At 38.2% G+C, this 13,513-nt stretch overlaps 1 protein-coding gene across 6 annotated transcripts in view; it reads right to left on the bottom strand.

The window, feature by feature from the left end:
- Positions 1–12,066, bottom strand: part of apaf1 (apoptotic peptidase activating factor 1) — a 30,284-nt gene extending 18,218 nt beyond the window's left edge. For 5 of the 6 annotated variants that reach the window (XM_067391986.1, XM_067391981.1, XM_067391983.1 and 2 more), the window contains exons 1-18: positions 11,924–12,066; positions 8,491–8,692; positions 8,218–8,407; positions 7,938–8,135; positions 6,790–6,979; positions 5,944–6,056; positions 5,469–5,600; positions 4,988–5,226; positions 4,698–4,865; positions 4,486–4,617; positions 4,270–4,383; positions 3,792–3,976; positions 3,580–3,706; positions 3,376–3,501; positions 2,072–2,212; positions 942–1,067; positions 493–645; positions 65–193 (exon numbers count right to left, since the gene is read on the bottom strand). In XM_067391986.1, coding sequence (XP_067248087.1) covers positions 65–193; positions 493–645; positions 942–1,067; positions 2,072–2,212; positions 3,376–3,501; positions 3,580–3,706; positions 3,792–3,976; positions 4,270–4,383; positions 4,486–4,617; positions 4,698–4,865; positions 4,988–5,226; positions 5,469–5,600; positions 5,944–6,056; positions 6,790–6,979; positions 7,938–8,135; positions 8,218–8,407; positions 8,491–8,628 — 2,601 coding nt within the window. In that variant the 5' untranslated portion in view covers positions 8,629–8,692; positions 11,924–12,066. Of the gene's footprint in view, positions 1–64; positions 194–492; positions 646–941; positions 1,068–2,071; positions 2,213–3,375; positions 3,502–3,579; positions 3,707–3,791; positions 3,977–4,269; positions 4,384–4,485; positions 4,618–4,697; positions 4,866–4,987; positions 5,227–5,468; positions 5,601–5,943; positions 6,057–6,789; positions 6,980–7,937; positions 8,136–8,217; positions 8,408–8,490; positions 8,693–11,923 lie in introns of those variants that run through there. The other variant, XM_067391987.1, reaches the window with a different exon arrangement.
- Positions 12,067–13,513: the final 1,447 nt, after the last annotated feature.

Here is a 13,513-nt window from a genome sequence, read left to right as displayed (position 1 = left end):
AAGTGCTGGGTATAGACTAATAAAAGGAATGGTCTGCACATTTTAACACTGTGGTGTGGCGTACCTCTACAGCATAATGAGAGAGTGCGACGGCCAGCAGGCTGCTGTTGGGACACGCGTGACAATACTGAACTGTGCTCAGACGACTCGTCTTCATTTCCAGCAGCATGTCTGATGTCTGTACGTCAAACACCTACATGCATACAATACAGACAACATGCAGTTAAAACAAAAACCATGAAGCAGAAACAATCACCCACAGTATGTTAATCTAATCGGTTCATAACTGAATGCTTTACCTTTAATTTGTGCAATAAAGTACATTATCATAGGATTTTTCCTATGACCATTTTTATTAGTTTGTGGGATTGGTGTGAATCAGACTTCAAAATAAATAAATAAAATTAAAATAAAGCTGTTACAGGCACCAAATCAAAAATATTGAGTGGCAGTGCCAACTCATTTCACAACAACACTCGCAAAATCACTTACAAACACAGCGTTCCTGGCGGCACAAATGATCCGTGAGCTGTCAGCTGACCAAGTGCTGCATTTCACAATGGCTTTTATTTCATCGTCACTCTCTGGGAAAAAACTACTGACATCGATCGATTTCCACTCGTTCGCGGATGACACCTCAAACAGCTGCCAGATACAAAAGACAAAGTGCATAAGAGGGCATCTGTATTATTGACTAAAGATGATCCACCAGTTTGAGCCTAATAAAGGTGAATTTAAATATATACAAGAATATATACAAGAACAAACATACATTTAATAAACAAATGTAAAAGGTTAAAAAAAACAATTACAATATACATTATATACATACATATACATAGTAATATACTACAAGTAAATAAGCAAATAAAATCAAGTAATCAAATAACAGCAATAAAAACAACTAGGCATCAGGCAAAACGGTTTTGAAATGGCCTTACCTTCAAGGTGCCGTCACTGGACGAAGTGGCGAGGTAGACGTCGTTAGGGGAGAAGCAGCAGTGATTGACGGGTTCCATGTGTCCAAACATAGTGTTTTGAGATGTCTGCTTGTTGGGGTTCCATAGCTGCAGCAAAGATGGACACAGAAAGAGTAAGAGGCAGGACACATGGATTCAGGAAAGAAAGGGATAATGTATGCTTTGTGTAGGTGTCTCGATCACTCTGCCAGGGTTTATTGAACAGGACAGCCAATATAAGAGAACATTTAGTCTTGTTTAATACATCTGCTGTTACATTCTCTAAATCTCATTTCAGGGTGTTTCTTTCACTCCTCAAGCAGAGATATTCCACGAAATGCCCCTTTTGTGTTCACGCCTCCACTGGGGGGGTGGGGGGTGCTCTCATTACGTTTTTGACACCTGTGCGCTTACTGTGTTTTTCGCACCCTCAAATGAATACAGCTAAACTGCAGACTCCTGCTGTCACACTCCTACAGATTTCCCACAATTCTCTGAAATTTTCACAAGCTGTAAAGATTACACGGCTGCCCCGTTCCCCTCCTCTGCTGTTCCGAGTGAGCATCCTACCAGCTGTCATTCTCATTACTCATGTTCACCAAATCTGCCTCTAAATGTGGAAAGAGGAAATTGAGGGTGCGAAAAAAAGTGCAGATGAGATTTAATAAACTCTTTGGAGCACCACTACAACACACCTGTTTCGCCCGCTACGCACCAGTGACTTTTTTTTAATACCTCAAAAACACTCATGAACTCATGAGTAATCAGTCAATCATTGGTGAAGTGGAGTCATTGGAGTGGTTACTGAATCAATCATGTCAAAAAGATTAGTGTTAGAAGTGCTTATGGTTCATTAAGATAATTACTGACTGCATATTCATACAATGTACTCAAGAGGTTCACATTCACAAATTTAGTAATAAATGAGAAAGTTCATTTAAAATACTAGTAAAAGACAAATTCTAAAAAGCAAAACAAATAATATGTAAACAAAAGTAAAATTAATCTACATAATTTATTATTGAATTATTGTTGTAGTCAACTTCTAAACTATTAAAAAAAAAAAAAACTAAATTAAAAGCAGAAGTCAAGAATTCTTAAAAACATCTGACCTTGGTGTTGGTGAATTTGTCATTTGAGCAGGTGGCCAGCAGGACACGTCGGCCTGCGTTGGTGAACTGGCAGTGGTTTATCTGTTCCTCGTGTTCCTCCGCAAACACTTTCATAAGAATACCTCGCTCAACATTCCACAACTACAACACACAAAACACTTCTCATTTTCCTGACTCCTTTTTGAACAATGTTCACCCAGCACTTTGTATTATAAACCGCATGCAGGTTTGGAACATGAGGTTGAATATTAAAAGGTGCCCTAGAATTAAATTGAATTTATCTTGGCATAGTCAAATAACAAAAGTTCAGTACATGGAAATGACATACAGTGAGTCTCAAACTCCATCGTTTCCTCCTTATATAAATCTCATGTTTAAAAGACCTCCGAAGAACAGGTGAATCTCAACATAACACCAACTGTTACGTAACAGTCGGGATCATTAATATGTACGCCCCCAATATTTGCATATGCCAGCCTATGATCGAGGAATTACACAAGGGCAGAACGTCTGGATGTGCACAGCTGAATCAGACTAGGTAAGCAAGCAAGGACAACAGCAAAAAATGGCAGATGGAGCAATAATAACTCACATGATCCATGATATCATGATATTTTTAGTGATATTTGTAAATTGTCTTTTTAAATGTTTCGTTAGCATGTTGCTAATGTACTGTTAAATGTGGTTAAAGTTACCATCGTTTCTTACTGTAATAATGAAAATAACGATGGCTCTTGGTCTTTATGAATTATACAGACTGCAAGTGTTTATTCATGAACACCTTCATTCTTTATAAATCTCTCCAACAGTGTAGCATTAGCCGTTAGCCACGGAGCACTATCAAATTCATTTAGAATCAAATGTAAACAATATAACAGTTTACAATACTCACATAATTCGATGCATACATTCAGTATGCATGACGAACACTTTGTAAAGATCCATTTTGAGGGTTATATTAGCTGTGTAAACTTTGTTTATGCCCTGTTTAAGGCAAGCGTGAGCTTCGGGGGCGGAGAGCGCGTGATTTAAAGGGACCGCAACCTGAATCAGCGCATTTCTAATTATGCCCCAAAATAGGCAGTTAAAATAAAAAAATAAATCTATGTAGTATTTTGAGCTGAAACTTCACAAACACATTCAGGGGACACTTTAGACTTATATTACGTCTTGTAAAAAAAAAAAAACATTCGATGGCACCTTTAAAAGAATTATATTCCAAACTGTTGCCCTAAAAAATTTAAAAAAAAAGAAAAAAGATATTGACCTATAAATAAAATTGGCACAAAGACAGACACACTGACCTTAACCTTCCTGTCACTAGAGCAGGTTGCTATGTAACGGTCATCGGGGGAGAAGGCGCAGCACAGAATATCTTCGTCATGAGCCTGAAGCTCCAGAAGTTTCTCTCCAGAGGTTGTTTTAAACACCTAACGAAGACAAATATAGTAGGCAAATATTTTCCAGTCACATAAAACTGCAGTGTCAGGACACAAATGGATATTTACCCGCAACTTCTTGCTGGCCCCGCAAGAGGCAATTTTACTCCCATCTTTGGAAAAGCAGGCATAGTAGACAGACCCCTGGTGAGGATGCATGACCAGCCGGGACAAACTGTCCTGACTATTTTTGTTCCTTAAGAGTCAAATCACTTCCAATCAAAATCTCATTTACTACACGAAAATCACTGTATGAGGCAGTGAAATTGAGGGATACATACACCCAATCCAGATAGAGCTGCCCTCTGCTGGCCCTTTTCTGCGCTTGCATCAAGGCCTGCCTGTAAACCTCGGAGCACGCGGGCTGAGAGAGAGCCAACTGTATGACATCAGGAAACGGTCTCTGCTCCAGCTGATGTCCATTCAGAGAGAGGAACTCCTGAAACTGCAGTCTCACCTCACTATTCTGAGGAAACATCACATGCATCATTCATTCAACAGAACAGGAGGAAGCACATTGTGAATAAGATAAGAAGTATAAGTAGTAATTTTATGCAATTGAAATGTTCTATTGCTTTCATACAGTTTTGCTAGTTTAAACAAAACTAAGAGCATAAACAGCTTTTTTCACACAGGCCTTTTTTTATACATAAATCATTGTTTTCTGTGGCAATTTTTCCAATTAAATGCAAACCATTTCTGAACGGGATGTACAATTGAGGAACATCAATACAAATCTAACTAAAACTGTATAAATACCTCTGTATCTAGTATTTCACCATATTCTACATAGTCGTTGATAAGATGGGCAGATCCCATAATCTGAGCTTTTTCTTTGACCCAGTCCAAGGAAAACATCAGTGAATAAAGCTCCTAAAAAAGAAAGGAGAATTTCATGTTCATAACGGAAGAATAAATCATAAGAAGATCTTACATAAATTCCAGAGGAGCGTAACAGTTAGTGTAGGTCATTACCTTAGACAGTCCCGCTTTAGCCATGTGAAACGGGAGGAAGTGGTACCAATACAAACATTCTTTATCTCCAGAGCTGGGTGGGCTTTTATTGTAGAACTGCTGGTATTGACGGACCATCTTTTTATGTAGTTCCTACACAAAAAAATTACTTCAGACTGTTCTTTGGTGGTCTCTCTTTTTAAAAAAATAAAATAAAATGTAATGTAACTCACAGCCATTTGATCACGATTCAGTTCAGTGAGAAAGTCCAGCTGCAGATCGTGAAGGTAATAGAGATACGGTCGCTGGTTACAGTCCCGAAACAGCAGGGATTTATTCACAAATTCCTGTAGGACATCCTCCACCTCCTCCAACTCAAGACCCCACAGCACCGAGAGAACCTGCATGACAGACACAACAAAAGCAAACTAAACTTTGAAATAACTTATTCTAATGCGGTCATATTTTTAATATAAATTATGAATCAAAAGAAATGACACAGACATGAGATTTTGTTTCAGACCTTAGCAGGCACTTTGACGTCTTTCTGCATGATGCTAAGGTCCCTGTATAGATCTCGGTGTTCAGGCTCCAGAACTTGCAGGCTGGCATCCATGGCCTGGTCCAGAGCTTCATAGTCATAGGACGATGACTTACGGATTCGCTTGAATTGCTTCTTCTGCAGCTGCCGAAGGTAGTAGCTCCAGCGTTCAGGGAACTCCCTCAACAGAGCTCCAATCAGAGAAACCACCAAAGGAGAACCTAACGGAAGGAGAAACATTTACAACGGTCAGGGGTTATTAAAAGGAGATGATTTACAAAGTCATTAAATTTGTAACTTATTAAATCTAGACAAAAATGATTTCAGAACTAGATCTCTTAAGTGAACATGACATTGCGTTCATAAGGTTAGGTAGAGGACAACGAACAGGTGAGAAATGCTGTTCTTGGGAACCGTCACCTTTCATAATGTTTCAGTTTTGCATAAAAAGGGCGAGTCGTACCTTTACATTCGCTCACAATGCTGCGGGCCTGTTCTGGAAGTGCATGCGGCTTCCCATTGACATACAAAGCAAGAATTTCCAAGGCTTTTTCCTCCTCTAGGCCGCTTTCAACAGGCACTTCTAACCTTGTACCTTCACAAATACAAAGCACATAGAAACCGGATGAACCCTTACTTTTTTTAAATGAAATTAGAATGTTAAATGAATTGTGCAAGATAACAGCAACAATAGAGACAAAAGAACATCTCTCTCATAACCTCAGCTGAAAATAGCTTATCTCCAAGACCAGCTGCTCTCCATTATCAGAGCCTTATGTAACTTCATTTAGTGCAGGATTTGCCTTGAATTTAATTCGAAACTCAGTTGCAAGCAGGCACGAGATCTAACTAGTCACTAACTAAACTAGACTTTTTAGAAATAATCACTCACTGTGCTAATGCAATGCAAACTGGACACACTAAAATTAACTACTCACCGCTCACGGAGTCAGCCAGACCTCGGTTGCGTGTGGTCAGAAGAACTCGGCACTGAATATCAAAGGACCTGAGTGCATAGCTGTCCCAGACATCGTCCAGAATCAGCAGGGACCTGATGGATGTACATAAGAGGAAGCAGCTGATAACAAGGGAAATGCAACAGTTTTTAAAAATCACAATTGTTTTTTGTTTTGGTGGGTTATAAAATGTAAAAAATACATTAGGGCCGCCTACAAATAAAGATTCTGGTCTACTAGCAGTCATTCATTTTAAGCAATTATCCGACTAATTTATTAATAAACCATATAAATCATAAAGAGCCTTTAATGCCTACACAGTATAATCAGCATTCAAGCGCACACACAAAGCTTGCAACGGCCCACTGGCAGAAGTAATGATTATGAATGTGTCAGGGAAAAACAGCAGGGAGACTGCATTAACATTTTAATAATTGATTGATAAAGTAGTGTTTTCTGTATTTTCTGCTGCAGTGATGAAGTTGACAATGCCGACTCGTCATCTCCGCATTGCACATTTCATGACTGTGCAATGCAAGTTCTCACTGAGTTTTGGTTCTTTTTTCGGCATGCTTAAGTTCACAAAGAGAGACAGCAGAAAGCGCACGCGGTTTGCTTTCATTATTTTACAAAAGTACATTTTGTTATTGTGAGTGCACACAAATAAAAGTAGACCCTTCACAGAATCAAGATCTGTATAATCAAAAATGTGTAGAATCACTTCCTGTGGAATTATTTCCCCTCAAACTAAGAGACTGATAAAAATTTGGTCGACTAAAAAGTCGACTATTAGGGGGCAGCACTAGACCACATCCTTCCAGAACTCACCTGGGGAACCTGCGGAGTATTAGGAACCGCAGGCGCTCTTTGGCCTCCTCCACAGAGCAGGGTGGCCGCTGGCTGGCTTCTGAACTTTGACCCTGCTCCAAACGGAAACATAGAGACTGCATCCTTACCAGCAGGTCTGACCGCTCACATTGTCCAACAGAAAGCCAGTGAACACCACCTGGAAAACACTCTGAAGAGAGAGAAAAATACATACAGTAATATGGGCACGTTTAGCCTAGTGGGCTTTTAGAAAATAAACTTAATACATACTTTAAAGGGTTAGTTCACCCAAAAATGAAAATTCTGTCATTTATTACTTACCCTCATGTCGTTCCACACCCGTAAGACCTTTGTTAATCTTTGGAACACAAATTAAGATATTTTAGTTGAAATCTAATTGCTCCGTGAGGCCTCCATAGGGAGCAATGACATTTCCTCTCTCAAGATCCATAAAGGTACTAAAAACATTTAAATCAGTTCATGTGAGTACAGTGGCTCAATATTAATATTATAAAGCGACTAGAATATTTTTGGTGCGGCAAAAAGACAAAATAATGACTTATTTAGTGATGGCCGATTTCAAAATACTGCTTCAGGAAGCTTCGGAGCACAAATGAATCAGTGTATCGAATCATGAATCGGATCGCGGGTCAAACCGCCAAACTGATGAAATCACGTGACTTTGGTGCTCTGAACTGCAGATTCGACATACTGATTCATAACGCTCCGATGCTTCCTAAAGCAGTGTTTTGAAATCGGCCATCACCAAGTCGTCATTTTGTTTTTTTGCCGCACTAAAAGTATTCTCATTGCTTTATAATATTAACATTGAGCCACTGTACTCACATGAACTGATTTAAATGTGTTTTTAGTACCTTTATGGATCTTGACAGAGGAAGTGACATTGCTCCCTGTGGAGGCCTCACGGAGCCATCGGATTTAAACTAAAATATCTTAATTTGTATTCCGAAGATTAACGAAGGTCTTACGGGTGTGGAACGACATAAGGTTAAGTAATAAATGACAGAATTTTCATTTTTGGGTGAACAAACCCTTTAACTCTGAAGAATCCATATAGTCACTTATTTTCAAACAAACACTGCTTTTTTTTTACTTGATCATTTAATAAAACTAAAACAAACACTAACCCTTAATGAGGGCATGGTCCCGAACAGCCTCAGCAGCCATCACAGACTTCCCTGAACCCGCCATGCCAAACACTATAACCCACCCCGGTGTATTCTGCAGCTGGTACAGCATCTGCCGGATCAGGTTCAGCAGAGCGGGTCGGCTCACGAACACCACGGGTCTCTGAGGCACCCCACCTTCACTCAGAATTGCCTGGACTAGAATAAAAGCAAACAAAAACTCTAGTATCTCATACTTGCCTTCTTCAAAAGACAAGTTCATACATGTCCAAGTGGTTACCAGAAGGAGACACTCCATTAGCAAAGCTCCTCTCTCCCTCAGGGCTGAGCAGAGGCAGGTCACTATGAAGGAGGTTGGCTAGATCTCCGTAACTCTCTCTGATCAGTGCGTTGTAGAAGGAGATGTATGCCCTGTTGTCTTTCCTCAACAGCACCTCGAGCAGGGCAGCGGCCTGCTCTCTTCTAGTGGCCTGGAGAAGCAGAAATAGGGAAACTTGACTTGAATTCTTTTTTTATAGAAGTAAAACAGAGCATTCTGAACAACACAACAGACCTTGCTGAGCACCATCGATTCTTCATCATTGCTCAAGACGCCATCGCTGATCATGTGGTCCATCAAGTAGGAGGCTTTGATGTCCTGCTCCAGAGTGCCTTTGGAGCGCAGCAGACAGCTGCGAGCACGTTCCTCCATCTCCACATAAGTTGTAGTGCTCTTCTGAGGAACACTGCAGTTCAACAAGGCAGGATATGTCGAACTAAGTGGGAGAGAGCATACAAATTAGGAATTAAAGAGGCCACATTACAGACAATTAGAACATGATCTTTTATCGGTTTAGTAACCATGGTAATTTCTGTTAGAATCTTTAAGTTCTCATTTTTCAGATCCTAATTCAAGGCCTTTTCACACCAAGGATGAAAACTCAAACTACAAAATAGGGAAGCCAACACCACAACTACACACACTGGCCACTTTATTAGGTACACCTTGCTAGTACCGGGTTGGACCCACTTTTGTCTTCAGGACCCGATTTTTCAAAAGTAATCCACTAGGATTTTGGATAACTGATTGGATCAAATCTTGAAAATGTGTTTTTCAAAAGAAAAAACGGATTACATAATCGGATTAGATCACGTAATCCAATCTTGGTTTTGATCCGGATCAAACCTTTAGTTTGGGTTTTTCAGAATTTTTTTGTAGGATTTGGATCACTTTGATCCAAAAAAACAGGATTATCCTGATCCCAACAGGGGGTAGGATTTCAAGGTGGATTCCAGGAGGAAAATGTAGTAAAACTTTAAAACTAGTAAAAAAAAATACAACATTTTTATCATGTAATATACATACACATTTTTATCTTGCTCTTGATTAGTTTAACTGTTAAAGTAATAAATTAAATGCAGACATTAGTCTACATATTTAACCTTTCGGTAACCTACTCTAAAGTAAAAAGAAATTTTGGTGCCATAAAACAATCCCTAAACAGCTGTAAATATCCAACAAAAATATATTTAATTCAAAACCCATATTCTTTCTATCAACATGTCCCTTTAGGGCCTCCGTAGAGCACTGAAAATCCAGATTTGGTGATCCTGAAAAGTTCCTATCCGGATCAGATTGATCCAATCCGATGTTGCTTTAAAAAACTGGCTCCAAAAGTTAGCTGGATTACGTGATCAAGGATCGCAAAAAAAGGATTAAATCCGGATCAATTGTATCCAGATTAAACCTTTTGAAAAACCGGGCCCAGAAGTACATTAACTCATCATGGCAGAGATTCAACAAGGTGCTGGAAACATTCCACAGAGATTTTGGTCCATATTGACATGAGAGCATCACATAGTTGCTGCAGATCTGTCAGCTGCACATCCATGATGCGAATCTCTCGTTTCACTACATCCAATAAGTGCTTTATTGTATTGAGATTTGGTGACTGTGGAGGGCATTTGAGTATAGTGAACTCATTGTCATGTTCAAGAAACCAGTTTGAGATGATTTGAGCTTTGCGCGTTATCTTGCTGGAAGTAGCCATCAGAAGATTGGGATGCTGTGGTCATAAGGAATGGACATGGTCAGCAACTATACTCAATACTGTGCCATTTAAACAATGCTCGATTGCTACTAAGGGGCCCAAAGTGTGCCAAGAAAATCTCCTCCACACCTTTACACCACCCTGAACCATTGATACAAGACAAGATGGAGCCATGCTTTCATGTTGTTTGCGCCAAAATCTTCTATTGTGCAATTTTGGTGAGCCCGTGCAAAATGCAGCCTCAGTTCCCTGTTCTTAGCTGACAAGAGTGAGTGGCATACCATGTGGTCCTCTGCTGCTGTAGCCCATCTGCTTCATAGTTCAACGTGTGCATTACTGCATTTAGAGATGCTGTTCCGAACACCTCGGTTGTAATGAGTTATTTGAGTGACTTGCCTTTCTATCAACTCGAACCAGTCTGGTCATTCTCCTTTGACCTCTGGCATCAACAAGGCATTTTCACCCACAGATTTGCCCCTCACTGGATATTTTCTTTTTCTGGCCATTTTCTGTAAACCCTAGAGAAGCTTGTGCATGAAAATCCCAGCAGATCAGCAGTTTCTAAAACACTCAATCCAGCCTGTTTGGCACCAACAACCATGCCACGGTCACCTTTCTTCCCTAATCTGATGCTCAGTTTGGAATTCAGCAGATTGTCTTGACAATGTCTACATACATTGAGTTGATGCCATGCGATTAGCCGATTGGATATTTGCATTAACGGGCAGGTAAACAGGTTTACCTAATTAATTGGCCAGTGAGTGTATAACCATAATACACAATATCAAGGAACAATACTTTCAGAAGAAAGTAAGTGGCAGAACAAACAATTTTTTAGGCATTGGTGTGGAATAATATATTTATCAATATAGCTATCTTTATAGTTATACATTTCCTAGTGTGAACAGGCCTTTAGAATGGGAGGTAGAAAGTCATATCCGCTCAGGTCCATTTGGAAAAGGACATTTAGGGGAAAAACCTGCTGCTCCCAATAGATTTTTAAACTCTAAGGCAAATAGTTCCAATCCTGGCACAACAAATTACATAAAATCCACTCATAAATAATAACAGCTGAATTATATCACTGCACAGCACTGTACAAATAAGCCAGGAACTGTCTCCTATCAAAGGATGCACTTTCTTAATGTAATAATAATAATAATAATAATAATAAAGTGGCTGTTACCATTTAATACACTTAAATGATAACAGCTGAAACTGGTAAGTCGCCACTTCTGGTCAATTAAGCCAAGCACTAAGTTATTTCTCCTAGCGGAAGAAATGGCGCAAGGATAAATTTGCTTAACCTTAATAAATAGCTGTTAATATACTTAACTAGTAACAGTAAGTAAAACTAACGTTTATTAACAAATTACCCTTAATATTTTTTATTGCTTTATATAAAACATGGGACTTATGATCATGCTGTATGGTAATGGCAACAAATGCTACTCTGCAAAGTGTCTAACAACCGCCTTTAAACCATAAACTCAGTCAAGTTGGCAAATCTTTTTTACCCAGTCGTGCATGACAGGCCTTATCAAACTTATGAATCAGACAACAGCTCAAAATATAACCAACAACATGAGCAGCATATGTTAAGCAAGTACACTAAACCAAAACCAAGACTTCGTTAACATAACGAAACAAAATAAAAATAAACACTGTTAGGTAGTACTTGTACTTACTGCCATGTCACTGAATAAAAAGCAAAAACGTTGTGAATAATTCATGCCAACAAAGGCACGCGAGAAAACATAAATATATTAGTTCAGAACCTGTATTGAGAACCTACTAGGACGGTCAGTGCGAATTAAATGTGTTCGACATGTTTAATTTATAGACTCAGGTGTGGCTCATCAGCCCCTAGTAGTGACTATTAACTGACTTCCGATCAGTTAGTTAAGACAAGGAGAGAAAATCTAAATTAATTTTAAAAGACATGCATATACTTACAGATATTGTGCCTCGCGAAGAATTATGGTGACATGAGGGAATATTTCCTGCTAGACTGGGACCAGTGACGTTCAGTGAGACATTCCAAAGAAAACCAGTTTAAAAAACATTCCAATTTTCCTCCCCTAATAATGTGCGCTTCCTGCTTTTTGACATAAACAACTTCCCCGGTGCGCCTTGACCAATAGCGAAACGATATGAAGTCACGTGTCCCACTGAGGTAATGCAGAGCTTGATATGACTGTAACTAGGCAGACAAACACAAGGCTGTCACTTGAGAATTAACATTGAACATCGTTTTTTTTTTTTTTTTTTTTTTGCAGAAAAAATGAGTTTATTTTTGCTTGGGATTTCATAATTTAGTCTTTCAAATCGACTATAAGAATGTTTTTATTTTTATTATTCATTTATTAATTTTTATCATTCCTTGTACATTAAAGGGTCCTTAAATTAGCATAATTTAACTGTGTAGGCTATAGCCCACCTTTTAGCTTAGTTTTTAATTGGTAATTGTTAATATTGATTATTCTTTTGTTTTTATTTATTCAATTTTTAAAGTTCTTGATAGACTAAATCGATCCATTATTTTAAGATACACATGCATGTTATGTCTGAAGATTTTGAAATTCTAAACCTATTTTGTCTGCAATAAAATAACAGTACAAAACACAATATTACTTTCTTATTTTATAATACAGAATTGGCTATATGAGTTTTGCTGGTGGTGGTCAACCAGTGGTCCTGGGATGCAAAAGGATAGGTGGCAATCCCATGTGGGGTCCTCAAGGACATCAAGTTTTCAACAAGTGTAAAATGTATTTCCATAAAATCCACAGGAGAAGGATCAGAGCTAAAAGATTTACAGATGTTGAACTTTGTGCAGCAGCCCATATAATTAATCATTATTATCACTGAAATATGCAAGTCTACTCCAATACAGTGTCAATAGAAAAATAATCTAGAAATAATTAAAGTAGTCATATAGCAGCTTATTAGCCAAGCCTCTTTAGTCAAAGTACTCCTCACTATCAAAGTCAGTTCATTGCCTTGTCAGTGTTTTGAATTTACTGAAACAACATAAAAACACTGAAGGCAGTGCTGAATGCTGATCAAAAGACTGCCTTTACTTCAGTGACCTCAAAATGTTCTGCTTAATGAAGTGAAACACTCAAGAATTTGTTAGAAAATGTAGGTTCAATATGTTAAATGAGGCTTTGGTTATGGTGGAATCGCTCTCTCTCTCTCTCTCTCTCTCTCTCTCATTATGTATAATATTGTTCTATTTGTATTTTAATTATTATTTTATATACACACACAGTTATATAATATACACTCAATTTATGTATTTGAATTGAATATAAAATTTAGATTACACAGTTTTAACATGCGTAAGCTAATGCAATTAATGTGATGCATATAAGATTTCTGCACTCAACAAATCATGGCACAGTTTATTATTAATATTCACATTTATTTAATAATAATATTTTCAAAATGCATTAGCATCAGCATATATCTGTTAATTGTAATATATATATATATATATATATATATATATATATATATATATATATATATATATATATGAGC

This window comes from Chanodichthys erythropterus, chromosome 8 (genome assembly GCF_024489055.1).
Source record: "Chanodichthys erythropterus isolate Z2021 chromosome 8, ASM2448905v1, whole genome shotgun sequence".
In the NCBI taxonomy this organism is placed as follows: domain Eukaryota; kingdom Metazoa; phylum Chordata; class Actinopteri; order Cypriniformes; family Xenocyprididae; genus Chanodichthys; species Chanodichthys erythropterus.
This window is presented reverse-complemented; position numbering and strand designations above follow the sequence as displayed.